The sequence below is a fragment of the Anopheles nili genome, chromosome 3 (assembly GCF_943737925.1).
Source record: "Anopheles nili chromosome 3, idAnoNiliSN_F5_01, whole genome shotgun sequence".
NCBI classification, from domain to species: domain Eukaryota; kingdom Metazoa; phylum Arthropoda; class Insecta; order Diptera; family Culicidae; genus Anopheles; species Anopheles nili.
Window position 1 is genome coordinate 67,550,067 of NC_071292.1, and position 21,668 is coordinate 67,571,734.

At 43.8% G+C, this 21,668-nt stretch overlaps 6 protein-coding genes across 6 annotated transcripts; 2 read left to right on the top strand and 4 right to left on the bottom strand.

Moving 5' to 3' along the window:
* Positions 1-138: 138 nt before the first annotated feature.
* On the bottom strand, positions 139-1,902 carry LOC128724870 (carboxylic ester hydrolase-like). Its single transcript, XM_053818592.1, has 2 exons — positions 676-1,902; positions 139-612 (listed from the first exon to the last, which is right to left on the bottom strand). The coding sequence occupies exons 1-2, from the start codon at positions 1,900-1,902 to the stop codon at positions 139-141; spliced, it is 1,701 nt and encodes a 566-aa protein (XP_053674567.1).
* Positions 1,903-2,005: 103 nt separating this feature from the next.
* LOC128724871 (esterase-5A-like) lies at positions 2,006-3,965 on the bottom strand. Its single transcript, XM_053818593.1, is given in 2 exon segments — positions 2,006-2,667; positions 2,730-3,965. Coding segments are annotated over 2 exon segments (1,725 nt in total). The 3' UTR covers positions 2,006-2,178.
* Positions 3,966-4,569: 604 nt separating this feature from the next.
* Positions 4,570-6,317, bottom strand: LOC128724872 (venom carboxylesterase-6-like). The gene is made up of 2 exons (XM_053818594.1): positions 5,097-6,317; positions 4,570-5,040 (listed from the first exon to the last, which is right to left on the bottom strand). Exons 1-2 carry the CDS (start codon positions 6,315-6,317, stop codon positions 4,570-4,572), a joined length of 1,692 nt encoding a protein of 563 aa, XP_053674569.1.
* A 6,000-nt stretch (positions 6,318-12,317) lies between these two features.
* LOC128723637 (60S ribosomal export protein NMD3) lies at positions 12,318-14,067 on the top strand. The gene is made up of 2 exons (XM_053817398.1): positions 12,318-13,241; positions 13,342-14,067. Exons 1-2 carry the CDS (start codon positions 12,353-12,355, stop codon positions 13,977-13,979), a joined length of 1,527 nt encoding a protein of 508 aa, XP_053673373.1. The 5' UTR covers positions 12,318-12,352; the 3' UTR covers positions 13,980-14,067.
* Positions 14,068-14,134: 67 nt separating this feature from the next.
* LOC128722804 (mitochondrial import receptor subunit TOM22 homolog) lies at positions 14,135-16,014 on the bottom strand. Its single transcript, XM_053816485.1, has 3 exons — positions 15,666-16,014; positions 15,171-15,383; positions 14,135-15,069 (listed from the first exon to the last, which is right to left on the bottom strand). The coding sequence occupies exons 1-3, from the start codon at positions 15,792-15,794 to the stop codon at positions 14,746-14,748; spliced, it is 666 nt and encodes a 221-aa protein (XP_053672460.1). The 5' UTR covers positions 15,795-16,014; the 3' UTR covers positions 14,135-14,745.
* Positions 16,015-16,402: 388 nt separating this feature from the next.
* On the top strand, positions 16,403-17,044 carry LOC128724873 (DNL-type zinc finger protein-like). Its single transcript, XM_053818595.1, has 2 exons — positions 16,403-16,529; positions 16,597-17,044. The coding sequence occupies exons 1-2, from the start codon at positions 16,403-16,405 to the stop codon at positions 16,902-16,904; spliced, it is 435 nt and encodes a 144-aa protein (XP_053674570.1). The 3' UTR covers positions 16,905-17,044.
* The last annotated feature ends 4,624 nt before the right edge of the window (positions 17,045-21,668 follow it).

Here is a 21,668-nt window from a genome sequence, read left to right on the forward strand (position 1 = left end):
TGTTTTTGAATATCCGAGGTGCAAAACATCCCATTCGACCGGGAATAACCGTGATCGGCTCGGCAAATAATGAACGCTACAACACTATACTGCTGCAAGACGAGGTGAGTACTTGGATGTTTTATTGTTTTTTAATCGTTAAAATTGGACGTCTGAGGTTTGTGCGTCAACTGTATGGCAAGCTGGCGTCTCGTTAAAATCCAATATATTCCAAAACGGTTCATCGCTTAAATATTCAGATGTAATGATGGTGCTGTTGGGATGCTCTATAAGCAAGTAGGTTAGTCTTGTGGCGTCTTGCTGTGCTGGCAGCTCCTGCAGGCCGAATCTAGGCTGGAGGCCATGGGCAAATGATTCGTATAAATCGCAGAATCTAGAAGCCATGAGCAGTTCCTCCGTTGTGTACTTATGCTTATCCCGTAGGCTACTGGGATAAATGAGCAGAATATCTTCTCCGTGAGGAACTCCGAGAAACTCATCAGTTCCCGATAGCGCTTCCGACAGTCCGAACGTGGTTTTGTACTGGTCGAAGTAAACGTAGACCGGAATGTGCGGTTGCATCATCTTTGCCAACGATGTGACGCCGGCAAAGAACAGGCGGTTAGAAATTATCTGAAAAAAGCGTTGCAATTGATTAGTGCTTTTCGCTCATATATTTAGCCCGTTATCACCTACTCGAACGAATTGAGGAAAAGTTTGCTCACTGAGCGCGTTTGTTCCTAAATAGTATGTTCTAATCACTTCGGAGAGCGCGTTTCTTATGTGAACATCCCGGACACTATACTTATAATCCAGAATGCTTGGTAATAGCTCGTTCCATCGATCGTTAATCTGCTGGATGTAGCTTGTATTGCTGAAAAATTCAGCTGCGGGATAGAGACCCTCGGCCCCGGTCACTGACAGCAGGATCGGTTTTTTGGCAAACATTCCAGCGCGTGTCAAAACGTGTGGATGTTCTGATAGGAAGGGGTAAGGATTGAATTTGCCTCGCTTCTCGACCACAACACCCAAAGGTGAGAAAGGATTGTATAAAAAATCCTGTAGCTTCGGTACCTGGCGCACTAGCTCTTCGGCTGAGCGCTGCCTTAAACAATTCAGCAGTTCCTTACTGCTTGCCTCGGTCGGACAGCCCACACCGGAAGCGATCAGTTTCGTTTTCTCAGCAGCACCTTCCACCATAACCCACGGGTTAAACGCCGATCCACTGTGACCAATGGCGTTCCGGAAGAGTCCTCTCGAAAGGGGCGATAGGTAGTGCAGATGCACGCTAGCCGATCCAGCGGAAAACCCAGACAGCGTGACTTTGCCTGCGTCCCCTCCGAAATACTTGATGTTTTTCTGTACCCACTGCAGCGCCGTCACCTGATCTTTCAGTCCGTAATTGCCTGCGATCACATCGTCCTCGGTGCTGAGAAAGCCGAGCGGACCCAGTCGATAGTTCACCGTGACCAGTATCAACCGTTTTTGGATTAAAAAATTCGGCCTAAAATATCCTCCACCGCCGTACATGAACGCACCGCCATGCAGGTGAACAATCGTTGGTAATACTTCTTCGGCTTCCAGAATTGGAGTGTACACATTCAGAAAGAGACAGTCCTCGGAACCGTCCAATTTGTCGTCGCCGGGTTTTAGGTGGCACCACTGTAAACAAACGGGACCGACACGGGTAGCATTACGGGGCTCGTGCCATCGTTCATCGAACAGTTCGGACGCAGCAAACCGGCGATCGCCTATCGGTGGCTTAGCGTATGGTATGCCTTCGAAGGCAAAATGGCCATTCCGTATCTCCCCTACAAGGGGACCATTTTTGATAGTCACTTTCACGTTAGTTACAGCCGGTACAACACGATCTATAGCGAGAACAGCGACCGGTAAAATTACACAATATAACACGAAATACATGATCGTTAAGCGAATGTACAAAGTGAAGTGAGCCAAAATTGTATTTGAGGAATATATAAGAATACTCGGTGCAGGAAGATTATGATAACGTTCCACCACCGCTATGATTCTTATCGATTTTGTTTTACTTTAATTCAAACAGTTACGCGTCTCGCTCGGTTATCATCGAAAATGTTCTAATGACCCCACCCATCGATCTTCCAACACATGCAGTATTTCCTAGGGAACAAACCAGTTGCTTTTGTTCGAAGCTCCGAGCATTTGGTCTGAATCTAATCACAGTTCAGTGTGACGTGGCTCTGGCTGTACTACCTTCGATCCAACGGGAAGTTCGTTGAAATCGAGCTTGTCCCAGAAGCGTTCGTCGCTCACGCCGTATGCTGTTTTTACACCGGTGCACACTTCGCAGTCCGGGTCCCCTATTTCCAGGTATCGCAGTTGTCCTGTCTCGTTTTGTACAGGCAACGGATGGGCGCCGTATTTTGGTTCCAGTCCTTGCGAGAACATTTCATAAAGTGTAACAAAATTGGAAACCACTTTAAGTTCTTCCCGGTTCAATGGATGCTCATCGCGCAGGCTGGAAGGAAAGACGAGCAGCGTATCGTCTCCATGTGCGACACCGTAATTTTCGTTGGATCCGGAAAACATTTCGCCGATTCCGTATTCGGCTTTGAAGTTGAAGTAGTAAAAGTAAACGGGTATGTGGGGCTGTAGGAGCTTAGCTGTTTGCGTAGTTCCAGCAAAGAACAGGCGATTCGATAAGATCTAGAAGGGCAATGATATAGTTTACCAATTATGTGCTCTTATGAAACATAATTATTGCTTACCGATACGAAAGTACGGAAATTATCTCGAGAAAGTTTGCGTTCTTTTCCGAAATAATGCTCGCTGATAGCACGCGATAGTTCATCGCGGTTTTTTACGTCCGAGACAGCCGTCTTGTAATCGAGAATGCTCGGTAACAGTTCGTACCAGAGCGAATCGATGTCCTTTAGGTACTCCGGTCGGCTGATGAATTCTGCCCCCGGGTATAAGCCTTCCGCCTGGGTAACGGACAGAATAAGCGGAGCTTTTGTCAGCTTTCCTTTCTTCGATAGTACCGCGGGGTGATCGGCTAGAAACGGACGGGGATTGAGCTTGCTTTGTTTCTCGATCACCACACCAAGTGGCGAAAACGGGTTGAAGAGGTAATCCAGCATAAATGGTACCTGCCGGACGATATCTTCCGCAGGCTGCTTGCGTAAGCAGGACAGGATCGACTGAGTCGATTCACCAACGGAGCATCCAAGCGCCTGGGCGATATGTTTCGTTTTGTGAGCAGACTTTTCCGCCATCACCCACGGGTTCAGGGCTGTGCCACTGTGGGCAATGCCGTTCTGGAAAAGCCCCCGTGACATAGGCGACAGGTAGTGTAGATTCACACTGGCACCACCCGCAGAAAAGCCCACTAGCGTGACGCGTTTTGGGTCGCCTCCGAAGCGATGGATGTTTTTCTTCACCCACCGCATGGCCGTTACCTGATCCTTGAGGCCAAAGTTGCCGGGAATCACGTCGTCCTCGGTACTGAGAAACCCTAGCGGACCCACACGGTAGTTGAACGTGACCATGATCATCGGTTTGCGCAGCACATGCTCGGGTGAAAAGAATCCTCCGCCACCAAACATGAACGCACCGCCGTGGATGTACAGCACCGTTGACAATTCTGCCGTTTCCTCCAGTGAGGTAGTGTACACGTTCAGGTATAGGCAGTCTTCCTCGCCGAATAGCTTATCCTTGGTCGGGATCGTGTGGCTCCACTGCATGCAGAACGATCCAAGGCTAGTGGCGTTTTTCGGCTCGATCCATCGCTCGTCATTTAGCTCCGACGGTGCAAAGCGACGATCTCCAACGGGTGGCTTCGCGTATGGGATACCTTCGAACGCATAATAATGCCCTCGAAAGTCCCCCACGATCGGTCAATTTTCTATTTTCACCACCGTACCGCTGGCAAACGGGCCACAACTACAAGCGATTATCAAGGCGATTGTTAATTTTGAGACGCCACGTGTTCGGTTCAGCACCATCCTACGAATTGATAATCGTCGATCTCTCGATCTCCACGTATATTAAGTTAGCTTCTCAAGTACTACGGTTGCGCGACAATATACACGCTTTAACTTCTCCTTGTGTACTGCTGGCTACAGTCTCACAGACGGTTTTATTTATGTGCCAATTTTTGGTGCAGCTTCTGCATCCGTCAAGTCAGGTACGTAAATAAAAATGTGCCTTAATCTTATCTGCTTGCTGTTGCTTTAGCTTATTCGGTATTATTATGCTGCGTTACTGTAGCATCATGCTATATAATCTTATCAGGTCGCTCCACGTTGGAACGCCATGGAACTACTTTCTCTAGTTGATTGAAATGGTATTGTTACGGAGGTCAGCTACATTCTGCATTCAGGATAGATGTGTTTTTTTAAATTTACGTAGGAACAGGCGGGGGCCGTATTTGCATAGATGTGATGTAATGTGTTTAATATAACCTGTTGACTGGAGTTGCACTGTAAATAATTTGTTTTATTGAACGATCTTGTTTTCCTTGCGTGTATTCTATCCGATTCAAACGATTAATTTTTTTTAATTAAGCGAAATGTATTTAGTGTACATTTTACTATAAATCCCTAAACATTATAGCTCAGTATGGGATGGAGCATCGGTGGTGTATGGTCCGTCGTTAAAATTAAGAGTATACCAAAATGATTCATCACTCATGCCTTCCTCACGAACAACTTCACTGAATTGATAGTTGAGCTTTAAAAAAGTAATCGTTTCACGGGAATCCTGTACCGGTAACTCGTAAGCGCCAAACCGGGGAACATCTCCCTTAGCAAACTCCTCGTACAACGCAACGAACCGATCGACTACTTGCATCTCTTCGTTCGTGTATGGACGTTGCTCCCGAAGAACATTGGGGAATATTAACAGAACGTCATCACCATGGGACACACCGAGCAATCCTGGTTCTTCGCGATGGGATAACGCCTCCCCGACACCGTATTTTGCTTTATACAGATCGTAATAAAGGTACACCTTGGTGTACGGTTGCATTAGCTTTGCCGACTCTGTAACTCCCGCAAAGTATAGCCGGTTAGAAATAATCTAAAATAAGAAATTGGGCATTAAAATATCCCTTTATTATGATGAAATCGAAGTACCTGAATTAAAACATTGAAATTTTCTGCAGACAAACGAGTGTCATCACCGAAGTAGTGGTTTCGAATAGTTTCCGATAGAAGATCGCGCTTCTTTGGATCTGGAACAGTTGTTTTATAGTCAAGAATACTTGGTAATAGCTCATTCCATCGAGAATCTATTTGTTGTAGATAGCTGGGGTCGCTTAAAAACTCGGCTCCGGGGTAAAGACCTTCTGCTTCGGTAACCGCCAGAATTAATGGCACTTTTGCGATCTTTCCTGCATTCATCAACGATCGAGGCGTCTCTGCTAGGAATGGTTCAGGATTAAGAGGGCCCGATTTTTCAACGACAGCGCCGAACGGTGAGAATGGATTGTATAGGTAATCCAGGAAATGTGGCACTTGTCGGACAATTTGTTCTGCCGGCAGTTGCCTCAGGCAGTCCAACAGTGCTTGGGTTTTTCTAGTTGGACAACCTAGCGCAGCCCCGATTCTGATAGCTTTTTCCACCGAACGTTCAGACATAACCCAAGGGTTCAACGCCGATCCACTATGTCCAATTCCGGAGCTGAAGAGACCACGCGAAAGCGGTGATAAATAGTGCATGTGAACGCTAGCGGAACCCGCTGAATAACCAACAATGTTGACCGTTTCTGGATCACCGCCGAAGGAATGAATATTCTCCCGTATCCAGCGGAGAACAGTCACCTGATCCTTCAGTCCATAGTTCCCAGGTATCACTTCATCCTCCGTGCTGAGAAATCCAAGCGGCCCAAGGCGGTAGTTGAATGTTACTAGAACCATTTGTCGGCGCATGATGTGATCCGGATCGTAGAAATTTCCCGTTCCGAACATAAGGGCTCCGCCGTGAATGAACGCGATCGTTGGTAAGCGAGCAGTCGGATCTATAGACCTTGTGTACACGTTTAAAAAGAGGCAATCCTCGGATCCCTCCAATTTATCCTTGTTTGCATTGAGATGATTCCACTGCATGCATATAGCGCCACGTTTGGTTGTGTTCTTTGGTTCAGTCCAGCGATCATCGTTCAGCATCGAGGGCGCGAATCGTAACTTACCCACGGGTGGTTTCGCGTACGGTATTCCCTCAAAGGCATAGTAATCACCACGAAATTCACCGGCAATCGGACCATTTTTGATGTTCACTATTGTGCTACTGCTTGTTACAATTGCAACGCATGTTACACACCATACGATTGCTATTAGTTTTTTCCGGAATATCATTTTTAAGGTAAATTGAACTCCGTATTTTAGCTGTAGCTTTTCCAACCACAGCTAGCGGTTGACTGGACTAATGTGAATATTTAAACGTTCAGTTTCGTCGGCTCTGAAAGCAAATTTGATTAGACACAGAAGGGCGAGTGTGTTAATATGGGTTCGCTTATCGCGGCGTATACTCTCATGATACTGGGGGTAATCGTGAGAATAAAAACAATTGAGAAGATCATATGGCGCATAACTTTGCACTACTGGAAGTGCATAAAGCACGTGACCAATTACTAGTGCTAGAAATCGCTTAAGTGTTACGGGTCAAAGTAAGAAACTAGCACGATGTTTGACCTACTAGGCAGTGGAGTTTCTTATACTGATTTTTAAAAGCAATCTTACCATCAATCCATCAAAACTGGCAGCAATTCTCAATGAAAAATTCAACTTAACCAATACTGTGCATGGCGTATTAAATTCTGTGATTGAATTCGTATAATTAGTAACTTGCAATAATTTCATTTTTAGAGTATTTGCCAAAAACATGCTAGCGTTCGTTACGATCAGTCTACAAATAAGCTACACGTACTGGATCTTTGCTCGTTGCATGGGGTTACTGTTGATCAGAAACCGATCGATCCTTTGGCTTGGATCGAATTTACTCCCTTGAATAATGTGCTCTTTGGCCGCGTATCTGTTTCCATTGAAAACAAAAGCAAAGCGGAAGTTTCGTCGTTTTTGGAAAATGATGAATCAAGTGATTTTATTGACTGCAGTCTTGAGGTTAGTACTGTTTGCTATATGTGCCACAGAATATCAAATATTACTAACAAGTATTGTATTTAAATCGATTCATGGCTTCTTTTCAGGAGGCACAACTGTTTCAGGGCAGCAAACAATCTCACACCTCCAACGGCGCTCAACAGACTGCAACGTTGCTCGAAACTTCCGCAATTGTCCATAATCCTCCATCATCCGTAACAAATGATAGAAATAGTTTTGCCGACAGTTTCGTGGTGCCAGCCACGCAGCAGCTCGATGAAAGTAGATTATCCGCGGTCACTGAAAAAAGGACTGTTCCTGTTCCCGAACCAGATCAAAATGAAGAAGAGAACGAAGACGATTTCTTGTTCATCCCAGAAACTCAACAACCGCCGGATGATGATTGTTTATCACAGTCAATCGATCCGATTCTATCCGATGGATATAAAGAGGCATCGAAGCGAGTTACGAATGAGAGCGAATATTTCCAAATGACAGAAGATCACGATGACGACAGTAACGATGCGATATTCAACAATGAATACGTCCTAGAATCACAAAATTTGATGCAACATCTGGATGAAGCATATAAGGCTCCAGGAGAAGAACCAAGGAAATACATAGTACCCGACCGATCCGTTGATTCGATATCGTTCCAGGAGCATCGAAACACAACGAAGGATATGAGTCGCATCGAATGGGATGAGAGCAATCAGGAGAATGAACAAACTATGACAAAAGAGCAGCTACAGAAACCAAAAGTTGGTAATGATTTAGAAAACCGTTCCACCGTCGAAGATAACGATGATCGATCGTTGACTCCGGATTTGAACTTTGACAATAATCTGGCGGATGCTAGGGAAACCTCAGTCACGCCAGATATTAACTTCGCAGATGGCTTGAGCAATGCCCCCAATGGAATAGCTGACGAAGAATGTGGAAATCGTATGGAAGCACTGCCTCAGCTGGACATCGACACGCAAGGAAACAACGGGGATAATGAGCATGAATTATCGCTGAATCAAGAAGGTTTCTTTAAAGAATCAACTACAATGGTTCATGGCGACAAGTCAAAAAAGGATGGAACAACTGTGGATGATATTTACGATATGCAGACTCAAGCTCTCAATATTGTAGATCCATATGACATGCAGACACAACCTTTGCCATTACCCGAGAACGAAGCAGATTTGGAAACACAAGGTAGAACATCATTTGAGATACCTAAGCAGACGGGAAGTGTAAGGAAAGAAGTGCCTCTTTCTACGCTCTCTAACGGCGTGATTGATTCCGCCGATTTAGAAACTATACCTCTCACGCTTCCGCTGAATATATTGGGGCACGACAATACGTCTCCTGATGGATTTCAAGTTGATGCAGATGATCTGCTGACACAGCCAATAAGTCCTCCAAAATACTTGAATGAAGCCTCTGTTGCACACGAAAAAAGTTGGTCGTCGCGTGATGTATATGATTTGCAAACACAACCTCTCGCTGAAAGTTCTCTTCTGCTGAAGCGTCCTTTTGTTAAGCTGTATGATATCAAGAATTGCACCCGTTCGTTGGAAGATCTTTATAATATGCCAACGCAGCCTCTGATTCAAGACGATAAAGGAAATGTGTACGATCTTGCAACGCAGATCCTTCCACGGCAAACATCCTGGGGAGAGAGCGAAGTGTCTCAGTTCAATCCGCAGATCAATAGTACCGTGCGGCAATCGTTTATGCAGCCGCAGGTAAATTCGACGACTCGGTCGCAGTTCGATGTATCTCCCTCGACATCCAATAAAGAAAATCATACTACTGAGCCAAATGGAAATTCTCGTATTGATCAAAGAGAATTTTCAAATTCTCAAGAAGAGCTCAGCCTTTCAGCAACCCTTCCTATCAAAAATACTCTTACCAACTCTACCGGTAAGCAGAAAACCATCGAGGAACGCACAGAGACATTGAAGGAAGGAATGTCGACGTCTACGTTTAAGGCTCCTTTGAAAAAATCAGAAAATGCAGTGACTCCTAGACCGGTGAAAGAAAAGTCTCGGCAGCGTCATGAGTTTCAAGAGTTCCTTACTCCAGAGCATCCGCTGCTGGATCTTCCCAAAGCAGATAGTATTCGCTCTGCCTCAGATCGCATGCGAACGCTAGCGGGCGCAAGCAAACCAACATATCATTTCAACGATAGCAGTAGTAGCGATGAAGATAGTGTGAATGATAAGAAATTATTCAAAAAGACAAATGTTAGTGCTGCATTGGAGAAAGAGTTGGAAAAAGTGCGAAAAAAAGAAAAGCCTACAAAGAGCACTAAGGAAGAACCAGTTGAAAAACTGAATCTACAAAAGTCCAAGCGAGAAGATGGTAAATCCAGTACAACAGCGACCAATCTAACCGAGATGCGGTTCCTAGAAAAAGGGTTGAAACGAGGGCGTGGTAGACCTTCGATAGGAGAGAAATTAGTGCCAGAGAAAAAATCAAAAAGTAACAAAGAAATTGAAGACGTCCAAGTAAAAGTAGTGAAGAAGTTAAGCAATACTTCGAAGCCCAACGAACAGGAGCAACGTAACGCACGTTCCAAACGAGCCGGAACGGATAAAAAGAAATCAGAATTGATTTCTTCGTCTGACTGCATCGCTATGTTAGATGACCTGGATCCCGTTTCCACACGCAGTCGAGGGCCGAAACGGAAGGAACAATTGTCGACGGAACAGAACAAAAAAAACACAGACCTTATGTCGCGGGAAGCACCTGCTGCAAGGACACGAGTTTCAAAACGTGTTAAGTCTAGCCATGATGTCTTGGAGGAGAAGCCCATGCCAGAAGTGAGGGAGCGTCCGCAAAGAAACACTGTCACTAAAAAGGTAGATGGCGAAAGTTCTTCTAGCAAGAGAGAGAAGCTGAGGTTGACGTCAGGTTTAACTGGTGGCTTGCGCGATGCTAGTTTGACTGGTAGCGCGGGGAGCGATAGTTCAACAAATACGACGCGATCAAGCCGGTTGCGTATTATTTTCACGAGAATGAATCCCGAACCGTACCGTAAATGTATAGCCCGCGCGGGTATGTAAAACAAGCACGCCATAGGAAGAATTGATTTATGCATGTGTATTTTAGGCTCAGCAAATTGGTTAGAATCGCTATGTTACAGATTGCTTCTCATAGTTTTTCGTTTGCTAATGATTGTTTGCTGCTGCTTTGTTAAAATTAATACTCAATGTTTCCTTCATTTATCTTCACATATCTGTGTGTATATCAATGAAATCTTATCGTTCATTAGATAGTAGCTTATACCTCTTTGTAGGATAGTTTTAAAGGTTTTGTACACTTATGCATAATGGATGTTGTTTTTGCACATACTAACATCATCGAACAACTAGCACACCCGCTAGACCTGGCGCTCACACGTCATATCTTATGCTTATCTATGCTCACCATTTCCATTTGGTTTGAAAATGCGTTAAAATATAGTTTTTTTCGTTGTAGGTGGCAAAATAGTGGATATACCGGAGCTGGCAAATGTCCTCGTGACGGATCGCATTTGCCGTACGCATAAATTTCTTTGTGCCACAGCAAAGGGAATTCCGATCGTTGGCCAGTCGTATCTGGATGCTCTACAAGCATCCGGAGAAAACAGAAATGTTGACGCTTGGGATCACATTCTTTCTGATCCTGAGACGGAAAAGCGTTACAAGTTTCGCCTACGTGACACATTGTTAAAAGCACAGAACAACAAGCTTTTCCGGGATTATACCGTTTACGTTACTTCCAACACGCAGCCACCACCGTTGGAACTATTTCGTAAGTGCATCTAGTTTCCAGATATAGTAGCAACATAATTTAAATGTTTGCTCATTCTTATTCAGTAATTCTTTCCTGTGCCGGAGCGAAAGCATCGAAACATCCCACTCACCCACCGAAGGACGCGAGCAAAATTTTTGTCATCTCCGATCCAACCGATTCCGCAACGTGGGTGAAGTTCAAGGAAAAGTTTCCAAGCATAGAGATAGTGTCCACCGAGGGCTTTATGCTTTCCATCTTGCAGCACTCAATTCACTTTGCGAAACATATGTTAATGTAGTGTGTAATGTGTTGGCGACGTACGTTACTTAGCGATGTGTTATTTATTAGAGTGCGTTGTATTTGGTTGCAACTGTAACCCAGTTGGTTTAGTTTTCTTCTATTCCTTGTTGCCTTGTAGCAGTCATCACATATGAAATACTCAAATCTTTTACATTGTAAACAATTGAGAAATGTGGCAAAAATATCGTTATAAATACTTTTCGTTTAAATGAGTATCATGTATGGCGTCTCTGTTCCCGTTTCATGTTGCTATTACATCTGACGGTTTTGCAAGGACATACTTCAAGGATATATTGTTCTCGAATATTTCAACAATCCTTGCTATAAGATCTGGGAAGTACAAATTTAATTTCGTTGTCTGATGCAACGTTTAATTAAAGTTATCAAAACCTTGCCCCATATTTTGAAGTATTGAGAAGTGCATATCAAACTGTGCCCGAGGGTTCAATTAATTCAGCAATCAAAAATTATTTCATGCAATAAATTGTTTTTTTTTATTTTGTCCAATAAACTTTTTGTGAAAACGAGTACGCCTCTTGATTACAACTATCATTTAATCAATCATCACTTGTTATTTGAACACGATATTGTTAACGAATATATTCTCTTCAAACCCATGGTTGTTCAACAAAAACAAATAGGCAGTAGCATGCAAAATAAATTGAGTAAAATAATGAAACAAAAAACGTGCAAAATAAAGAGAACTTTAACAAAAGTATTAAGAGCGCATATCAGGCAAGGCGTAACAGTAAAATCATTGCGTTTTGGAGCTTAAGCTACAATATAGCGATTAATCTGGAAAACACCAACGAAAAATGGGCAAACGTGCTTTTATTAAATTCATTTTGGTTCTTTCAAAAGTAAATAAAAACGAGTGAACATTACCATGTCTTATTTCCTTACCGCAAGATTGTGGAGAGGCTAAATGTATTGCTTTTTGATTTCAAAACTATCCTGAATTAGAACCTATTTATACCATCCCGATCTGTGGGCTATATAAGATTTCTTCTGTTAGATTTCTCTAGCTCGAGTGTAATGGGATATTCCAACTTATCCTAATGTGTTACGATTTAAAAATTGATGCACCGTGAACTATGCGGTATAAACATGCCGTCTAACCATCAAAATTGGAAGAAAGGAAAAACAATTGAATTGTTGACGACTTACCGCGCACATGGGGCTATCTCGTGTTTAGAAGGAAAAATTACTTGTGCAAGAAGATGGAGTACCTCAACAACGCCACGAACGCGGCAATTGCGGCACCTTCCGGTGCGGTAAACAAAATTCTGTGCTGCGAGTGTGGCGTACCGATCGAACCAAACGCATCGAACATGTGCGTTCCGTGCCTTCGCTCACACGTCGACATCACGGAGAACATTCCGAAGCAGGCGGTAATCTTTTTCTGCCGCAACTGCGAGCGTTACCTGAACCCGCCCAACGAGTGGGTGGCGTGCAGTCTGGAATCCAAGGAACTCCTGTCGCTCTGTCTGAAGCGGCTGCAAGGGTTGAAGCAGGTGAAGCTGGTTGATGCCGGTTTCGTGTGGACCGAACCGCACTCGAAGCGCATCAAAGTCAAGCTGACCGTGCACGGCGAGGTGATGAACGATGTCGTCCTGCAGCAGGTGTTTGTGGTGGAGTTTACGGTCAACAATCAGATGTGTGATGATTGCCACCGTACCGAGGCGAAGGACTTCTGGCGGTGCATGGTGCAGGTCCGCCAGAAAGCAGTCAATCGCAAGACCCTGTTCTACCTCGAGCAAATGATACTGAAGCACAAGGCGCACGAGAACACGCTGGGCATTAAGCCGAACACGGGCGGGTTGGATTTCTTCTACGCGACGGACGCTCACGCGCGGAAGATGGTCGATTTCCTACAGGCGGTGCTGCCGGTAAAGGTGACCAATTCGAAGAAGCTCATCTCGCACGATATTCACAGCAACTCGTACAACTACAAGTACTCGTACGCGGTGGACATCGTGCCGGTGTCGAAGGGTAGCCTGGTGTGTCTGAACAAGCGGCTGATGCAGCAACTCGGGCACATCGCTCCCGTTTGTCTGGTGGCGAAAGTTGCCAACTCGATTCATCTGATAGACCCGCAAACGGCACAGCGTAAGTTACCCTTAGGGAATACGCAAAACGGGTTGTTTGCGATGCGTATGATTTTGGTGTAGCGTTAAATCTTTCTTTGCGATTTTCCTCTTTTTTGTAGTGGCCGAAGTGCAGAACATGGCCTTCTGGAAAACGCCCTTCGAGGCGATCTGTAACCCGAAGCAGATGATAGAGTTCATCGTGATGGATGTCGAGATCATCCGCGAGAGCCAGCGCAAAACGTTCCCCGGTCAAGGGCCTGTGTCGCTGCGCCACACGTTGGCCGACATCTGGGTTGTGAAGGCATCTGAGCTCGGCATCAACGACAACACCATCCACGTGAAGTCACACTTGGGCCATCTGCTGAAGCCGGGCGATTCGGTACTGGGGTATGATTTGCGCGAAGCCAATATCAATAACGCCGACTTCGAGAAGCTCAACGCTGACACGGTGCCGGATGTGCTGCTGGTGAAGAAATCGTACGATAAGACGGCACGTAAACAGTCCCGCAACTGGAAGCTGAAGCACCTGAACGAAGACGTTGCGGTCGACACGGACATTGAGAACGAGTACAACGAGTTTTTGGAGGATCTCGAGGAAGACCCGGAGCTGCGGCAGAACGTGAACATTTTCAAGGACAAGAACAAGCAGATACCGGTGGATACGAACGACATGGATGATCCGTCAGTGCCCCGGATCACGCTAGAGGAAATGTTGGATGATTTGGTGCTGGACGACGTTGAGATGGGTGACGGTTAAGAGTGGTGCATGTGGTGGCTTTTTCTTGTTTTTGCTCCACCAAGGAGCGGTAGCGAGTGGGATATATTTTCCATTCGAACCTCAAAACACGAGCGATTAAATATTGTCTATTAGGCAGGTATTTTTTTCCACTAAACCTCACTGAGTATGTGTCTTGTTTATTTGTCTGTCGGGGCGGGCCTTCTTGCCCTTAAGGACTACATTTCTTATTAAAACAAACAAATAGTAGGTATGTGTAGACACCTGCTCCTTTCTACGAAATGCAACGAAATGACTCGGAACAAACACGATGTTCGAGAACAGCGAGAAGCTGCTTAACCAGTGGGGAAAATAGAAAAGTACGAGGAAGAGAAAAACACGCTTGACTCGGACGCTGTTCGATGGAGAACGTTTAACGATGTATTATCACCGAGAGCCAGGGAAAACGAACTTAGATCGCAACGGAAACGCTACAGGAAACGGTCTCTACATGCGATAAGGATACATTTGGGATTGTTCTAGCGAACTCCGGTGACTACTATCCGTACTTGCTGGGCCATCGGCGTATAATTGTTGCACTTGCGATAAATGGCATCTTCTCTTGATTTCCTTTTTCCTTTCCATTGTGTGTTGTGTGTGTGTCTGGGATAAAAATTAACGAAAGTCCTACGCGTGTGATAGAAAAGATCGCAAAGGAACGCGGAAAACGTAAACCAAAAAAGCTTACACGGCACTAAAACACTAACACTGGCTTGTTTAGCTGATGCTGCTGACTGCCACTGAACGCTTATCGGGCCGCCGCCATCGGAGGTAATGCCGGCATGCCACCGGGAGAGCCAGCCCCGACAGCGGATCCGGGTCCGAGCAGGACCTGTTTCTGTTGCGACTTCTGCATCTCCTCCATCTGGGCGCGCTCGACTTCGAACACGACCGGTGCCAGCAGGATCATGGAGCTGGTGAAGAAAATCCAGGACGCATTGCACGTAAGCGAATACAGACCCTTCACGCTCCGCACGGTCAGATTTGTGACGGCGCCGGAAAACGCGCGCACCGGTTCCGGGAACATTTCCGTCAAACCCCACAGTCGTTCTCCGAGAGACTCATCTGGTTCCTAAAAGCGTGCGTCAAATGAGAGGGACATTGTTAGGAGGATATGACGATGTGTTTTTTTTTGTTTCAACATTCCAACAAGGATGTACTATTGTCACTTACGTCATCGAAATCGTCCGCACTTATGCGAGCCACCGTCTTTGTTGGCTGCGGAGCAGACGACCCGGAAGGTCTGGAAGAAGAAGGTCCTGAAGATGGTCCCGCTGCTGCCGCCGGTGGTGGTGCTGATGACGAGGAGGATGTAGCTGCCGCTGAACCCACTTCTGGCGCGGGTGTCGGTTTCAATGGCTCCGATTGTTTGGGAGGCTCTTCGGGCTGCGGGAGGTCAAAACATGAAAAAATGGAACATGAATTAGGGATCTGTTGCGCAACAAAACACACACGCACTGATGCCGCCTAGGGCTAGGAAATGCACGCGCAGATTCGAGCGCGCTGCCGTCAGTAGGTTATTTCTTGCACAAGGGCTATCGCTCGCACCCAGATACTGAGTCTGGTAACATTTTTTAATTCACAAATCAGGCGCAGAAATCGATCGTAAAAAAAAAACACCACAATGCACATGCACACACAATGACAGCGCCACACCGCCGCACTCACCGTCGATGGTTTTCGTTCCGGTGTTTCATCCTTGCTTCCGGTGGCCGATTCCATGCCGCTGTCCTTATCTGTCGAAATTTCGTCCTCGTCAATTTTTTCCACCAGCACAACCTCGGGGTCGGAATCCATTCGGACTGCGGCGGATGGATTGGCCGTCGTCGTGTGAACTATGATTTGTCGTGTTGAAGGCGCTGGTTGCTACGAAACGGTGCACTGATCAGAAGGACGACGAAGCTATGCTTTATTTTATCTCCTCACTGCCACTCTAGACCAGCCGGTGCCGCAAAATTGGGTGTCCAAACGAAAGGGAAATCTTCTTTTTCGGTGCTTTTCGAAAACACATGCACCACCCTCGTTTCTGGTACGATAGAGACGGTTGTCAGAATAGGTCCCGATCGATAACAGCACACATGCGAAGCTGTTTCAACTGTGGCAGTGTCTTCACCGGTCAGCTGGATGACAAACTAAGAACGAATGAATGGCCTCAGAGATGTAGATATTAAACAAAAAAAACCCTTTTCGCTATTTTATAATTTTTGAATAGCTTTCGATGAATGCAAGAAAACATGCAGGCACAATAAAAATATTTGAATTTGCCGGGTGATGGTGGACAATTGTCAAAATATCCGACATGCTCCGGTCTTGCTTCATGTTCAAAATTCGCCCTTTGACAACACAAAGTTTGTTGATGTTTTGAAGATTGTTTGCAGCAGAATATTTTTCAAATACGTAGTAAAATGGCTATAGTACGAAGTGTATTACGATCATTGCTTCGACAAAACGTGCCGCATATAGTCAGACCAAAACAATTAAAGTTTTCCGCACAAATTGTTTCCTGCACCAATGGTATCACTCTACGCACACGTGAGTTTCTCCAGATTGCATCATACTTATTTTAAGTTGGCTTATTCTTGTAACTTTGCTATTGCAGCTTTCTGCACAGCCTCCCCATTGGCTGGTAATGCACAAAATACCACTGATAGCGATGAATTAGGGAAACTTGAGCGCCGTAAAATGAGCCTTATGTACACGTGTAAGGTGTGCAATCATCGGAATATGAACATGATATCGAAACAGGCTTACGAAAAAGGAGTCGTTATAGTGACGTGCGAGGGGTGCAACAATCACCACCTTATAGCGGACAACTTGAACTGGTTTACGGATTTGAATGGAAAGCGAAACGTCGAGGAAATACTAGCCGAGAAGGGAGAAAAAATTACAAAGATATTTGAGAAATAAAAAAAATGAAACAACGTTACCTGTTGTTACGGCTTGTACATTTGACAAAGGGTGCAATCTTAGGTTTGAATTCTAGATTATAGTAGTAGTTATTGTTCTCAATATGTAAGATTTAAATAAGGATTCAAAGCTGTTGTAGCCTGGGCTAGATTTACAAAAATAAATAAGTTTTTTTTAAAATAATTTTTGGTCGAATTTTAATCTGCCTATTATTATCTGCCTATTATCTGAAATAGAAAGAAATAGTAATTTCTTATTCGATTCGAGTTATTTTTCGACCGCTTAACAGTTTTGATTTCATACAGCTTCCTCCGGACTTTTTAGCGGGCGCATTCAAAGCTAACAATTTGAATTTAATTGGACCAACCATGCTTGTCATTGGCGCATGCAGCACACGAAGTAGTACAATAAACTAGAATAAGGCCACTCATTTTATCGTTGGTTTGAAAACAAATTTTATTGTTATTTCTGCTTCATTAAATCTTTCATCCCGCAGCAATCTAATAACAAATGTTTATAATTGTTAGATTTCGTCCTTGGGTCTCGTTCTGTAGTCCATTTATTTAGCCTATTGCATTTCACACTTCCTCCTCAAGTGCATGTAGAGAAGCCGTACTGGGTTATTTGGTAACGGTCGTTAATATAAACTTTTGATTTCATGATTTTTTGTTTGTTTAATATGATTAAGTTACTTTGCCAGCACAGTGAGCGAGTTTACACCCGCTGCTACTAGCACAACAAATTCACACCAGATTTTCATTGCACCACTAGAGAACGGAAACATGAACGGCAACACAAAGTGTGTGTTTTCTTCTCTATCCATAAATTTTCGTGCTTTTTTGTTCTCTCATAAGTATAAATTTGCAGTATAACTCTGATCCGTTTTCTCTTGTCGTGTTGTGTTACGTCGGTAGATCAATAGCTTCAACGACTCTCTTTCTCTCTTTTCCTTGGTAAAATCAGGAAAACATCGTCCTAACGTATATAAAACATCGTTTACTATATTTTAAAATCAGTACACACGTTAAGTTATTTATTGTATGTTCTCTTTTATCATTAACTCTAACCTCTAGTGATTTTGTAGCTCCTCTACCTCCGTACCCATCAAGCGTAATAACCTTCCCAATCCCGCGTAGCCGCTTCCTGATATGGTGTAAGAAAATGCTTTGCTAATCAAAACCGGCTCGGTATAAGTTCGACTGAATGAAAACGGAAATTGAAACCGAAAACCCAATCCTAATCCTCGCAGCAACAATAACTCGATTACCTAATCATTGTATTAAAAATTTCGTAACAGGTTCAGCAGCACACATTGCCTCACATTTCGTAATTTCCTTGAAACAGAAACATCCGTGCGCCATTGACGGCAACGTTCATATTTTACTCAATTTCAATCAAGCGTTTTGTTGCGCACGTGTTAGCGTGTTTCCAATGGACACTTCATCTCTGTTAGAATTCTTTACGTGTTACATAAAAGGCCACAATATATGAATATAGATTTCCATATTTTTTCCTTCTGTTTACGTACGTGTATTTTGGGTTTGCGTTTGGAGTGGCATTTGGTTTAGATAACGAATTTGAAAAACGGAACAATCCTACTTCTGACTTCTGGAACGTGGTATGAAAAACACGTGGGATCGACATATACAGCCATCTTTCCAAATGAAGAAAACAGGTTTTTTCTTAGGACACCGATTGCTAAAAATCTTTCTTTTTAGACAGGATCAGAAGAAGCTTCAAAAAAGAACTCTCGCAGAATGAAACATTCCTACAATACATAAATCACCATTCAGACTACAATATCAAACAACTGGTGTTTCATGTACATAAAAAAGCTTATAACATGAGTTGAAGCTTAAAACTCGAATTGAAATGAGTAAAATCCATTTACTGGTGCTTCTGGTAGAAAGCTTTAAGGATAGGATGTTTAGAGCCATTTTTCGGAAGCAGCTGGCGTCGAACTATGAATCTTATGTCGTTAAAAACTGCTTCACTTTTCCCGCGCTCGAACGGAGAGCGTGTCCTTTTTCCAGTCCCCTGCAATCAACATCCTGCCGCTCGTTCCAAGCGCTCGAAGTATAGATTTGACGGGGAAAATACGGAATATTCCACTACTATGCGTGGATGACTACATCTAACACGATTTGGTAGGGTATGTGGTAATATATAGACTTTAGCCGTTATTTTATGTAATCCATTCTTAGTTTAGTTCAGCGAGTAGGATGCCTATTTGAATGCTGTCGCATGTATATTAAAACCAATGCCTTACTAGTGCTAGGTAAACGGTTTGGGTAAGATTATGCTCGCGTATAGACGTCAAATACAAGCGGAACAGAAGTGGAACGCCGCCAAACCGAAGGGAGCAACGAGTAATCCAACAACTACGCACTCGCTATCACGCGGCACCGTCTTTATAATTTACGCTCTATCAACAGGCAAAATGGCGAACTAATTTTCACGCACCCCTTACTTGTTTTGCGACAGTTGTTCTTGCTTGCCTGCCGTGCTACACAGATCTGCTGCAAGATTAAAAAAATACCTCCAAAAATAGCTAATTCGCCCGTTTATCTGTTGCTTTAAATTCTGTTTTGTTTGATATACCATTTGTTCATCTGTTAAGGTTAATCTCCATTGCACGTGCGCAATAGTATGTTCATTATGTTATGATTTTTAATCCATTACCATCGCACGTTTGACCTTTTTACGTTTAGATTTCTTATGCGATTTAGCCGCGAATGTGCGAGCGCTTGAGCGAACCTACCCTTTGGGTAGCGCGATAGGTGATCTCAGAGGTGTAGGCTACTAAAGTAGGGCCACTAAATCAAAGCATCGTAAAGCGGTCATTTGCGGGTACGCAAACGGAAAATGGTAACTGGCAAACCGGGCACATCTACCGACGTGGCTGCTTAGCGTTGGTGTTTAACTTTGAAGACCGTTTTTTAATTCGTTTGCTTATTTCTCTACCATGTAAGCGAATGTTTGCGTCTGTACACACAGCGCGGACAGGATATTTTCGGAGTAGATCGCTCCACAGACAGCGTTCGTCCTAGCAAGGACACGAACCGTGTAGAGCATGTACGGCATATTAAAGTACATTGCGGGATGGAGTTCGACAAATGGTACTAAGCATAATCGATGGACGCTTGTTAGAGTTCTGAAAGGGTTAAGACTATGGACAAATAATTTATTGCAGGCTCGCGAGCATGCGTGGGCCAAATATTGGGAAACACCTTTTTCCACCCCATCTAACTGCATGTTTTTTGTCGCCGATCGATTAAAAATGATTTAAAAACCAGATTCCATTCACTGCTTCATGATACTAGCTTTGCATCCTTTTTATTGCGCAGATTTTGTTTTTGCAAATTGCCAACAATGAGCTAGTGGCAATTTTCTGCTTCAAATTTTATAATTTGCGAGCGGATGGTGTAACATCAGCCACGTGAGTTTGTGTTGCTAGCTTGTACGTTCCTGTGTTTGCCGTTCGTTTTGAGATATTGTGCTTTGCTTAGGAGCCATCATTCGAAGCCCTTATCCAGCAGCGATGCAGCTCCGAATCTCCCAGGTGCCTTTGCGCTCATCCTTATCCAACCCCCGGCGCGTATTATAAAATAAACACTATGTGTTTTTCAAGTTGGCATGTTACATTTTCTTAATGCCATGCGTTTTATATTCCTCTTTTGTGTAAATCTTTTTTTTAACAATAATATTTAACAACTGCGTAACGATTAGATACTATGCTGCATTTGTCTTGATGGTGTGTATATGATTTTGGTTTAATTCACTAAACCTAGCCGGACGTCTGCCGGCGAGCCAATTGTTAAGCAATTCGTGCAACATTTAGTGGCAGAATAGCAGGAAGAGAAAATGTTGACTATTAAAGAGAATGAAAAAAAAAAACTGTTTGGAGAAAAACACAATCAACAAGCTAAGGAATAGTTTAAATTTTTAACTACAGGGAAAGAGACTAATGCTTTTTATCTTCGATCGTATTTTTGGACCGCATGGACTTATGAATTGGAAGAATAAAGATTAAAAAAAAAACTATGGAGGTAAACAGAACCCAACTGAGTTTTTCAGTTAATCTTTTGCTCACCTATATGCTATACATCAAAAAGCTTCATGATTCCTTCCCCAGTCGGTTGCTTACACGGGCTGTAATGCAAGATCGCCAGCGCAAACAGCAACACAATAGCGACTGTAGTTTGTGCTAGTGCGCTAAAATGTAAAAAACTTCTTCAAATCTCATTTTAATATGTATATATATATTTATGGTTGTGTGTATATATATCCTATCCCTTACTGCAAAATTTGCACGCGTAGTGCATTCATCAACAAAAATAGTAACCATTCTAAAAACACACTATCGAAAGAAAAAGGTAATCAAGTTCAAACCGAAAGGCTAAGAAAAATTATAACCCAACCCCGACCCCTTATATTCACAGGACGACGCCCCGTCTCACAGCGCAACAGCGCAAATTCTCGTAGCGTTAAACGTAGATGCTTTTCCCACCTTGGATTTGAGTTCCTTTAAATCGTAGTTTTGAGTTGTGTGTATGTTTTGTTTTAGCTAATATATCTTTAACTCACTCTCCACTCTTCCAGACCTCGTGCATTCATCGCTCATTCAATCATATCAAGCAAAAAACTTTCGTCATGCCTGTCCTCTCAATTCCTGCGTAGCTTGGACTCGTTCAAAAAGTGCTCCTTAATGCTTCCCTACAACAACCAACAGTCAACAAGAGCCTATCCCTTTTGCAGCTTTTA

Coding starts and splice junctions, on each gene's coding strand:
- LOC128724870 (XM_053818592.1), bottom strand. CDS start 1,902: ATGTATTTCGTGTTATATTGTGTAATTTTACCGGTCGCTGTTCTCGCT. Junction 613..675: donor CTTTTCCTCAATTCGTTCGA/GTAGGTGATAAC, acceptor CGCTTTTTTCAG/ATAATTTCTAACCGCCTGTT.
- LOC128724872 (XM_053818594.1), bottom strand. CDS start 6,317: ATGATATTCCGGAAAAAACTAATAGCAATCGTATGGTGTGTAACATGC. Junction 5,041..5,096: donor ATTTCAATGTTTTAATTCAG/GTACTTCGATTT, acceptor TTCTTATTTTAG/ATTATTTCTAACCGGCTATA.
- LOC128723637 (XM_053817398.1), top strand. CDS start 12,353: ATGGAGTACCTCAACAACGCCACGAACGCGGCAATTGCGGCACCTTCC. Junction 13,242..13,341: donor AGACCCGCAAACGGCACAGC/GTAAGTTACCCT, acceptor TCTTTTTTGTAG/TGGCCGAAGTGCAGAACATG.
- LOC128722804 (XM_053816485.1), bottom strand. CDS start 15,794: ATGGATTCCGACCCCGAGGTTGTGCTGGTGGAAAAAATTGACGAGGAC. Junction 15,384..15,665: donor CGGAACGAAAACCATCGACG/GTGAGTGCGGCG, acceptor GACCTCCCGCAG/CCCGAAGAGCCTCCCAAACA. Junction 15,070..15,170: donor GTGCGGACGATTTCGATGAC/GTAAGTGACAAT, acceptor GCACGCTTTTAG/GAACCAGATGAGTCTCTCGG.
- LOC128724873 (XM_053818595.1), top strand. CDS start 16,403: ATGGCTATAGTACGAAGTGTATTACGATCATTGCTTCGACAAAACGTG. Junction 16,530..16,596: donor TGGTATCACTCTACGCACAC/GTGAGTTTCTCC, acceptor TTGCTATTGCAG/CTTTCTGCACAGCCTCCCCA.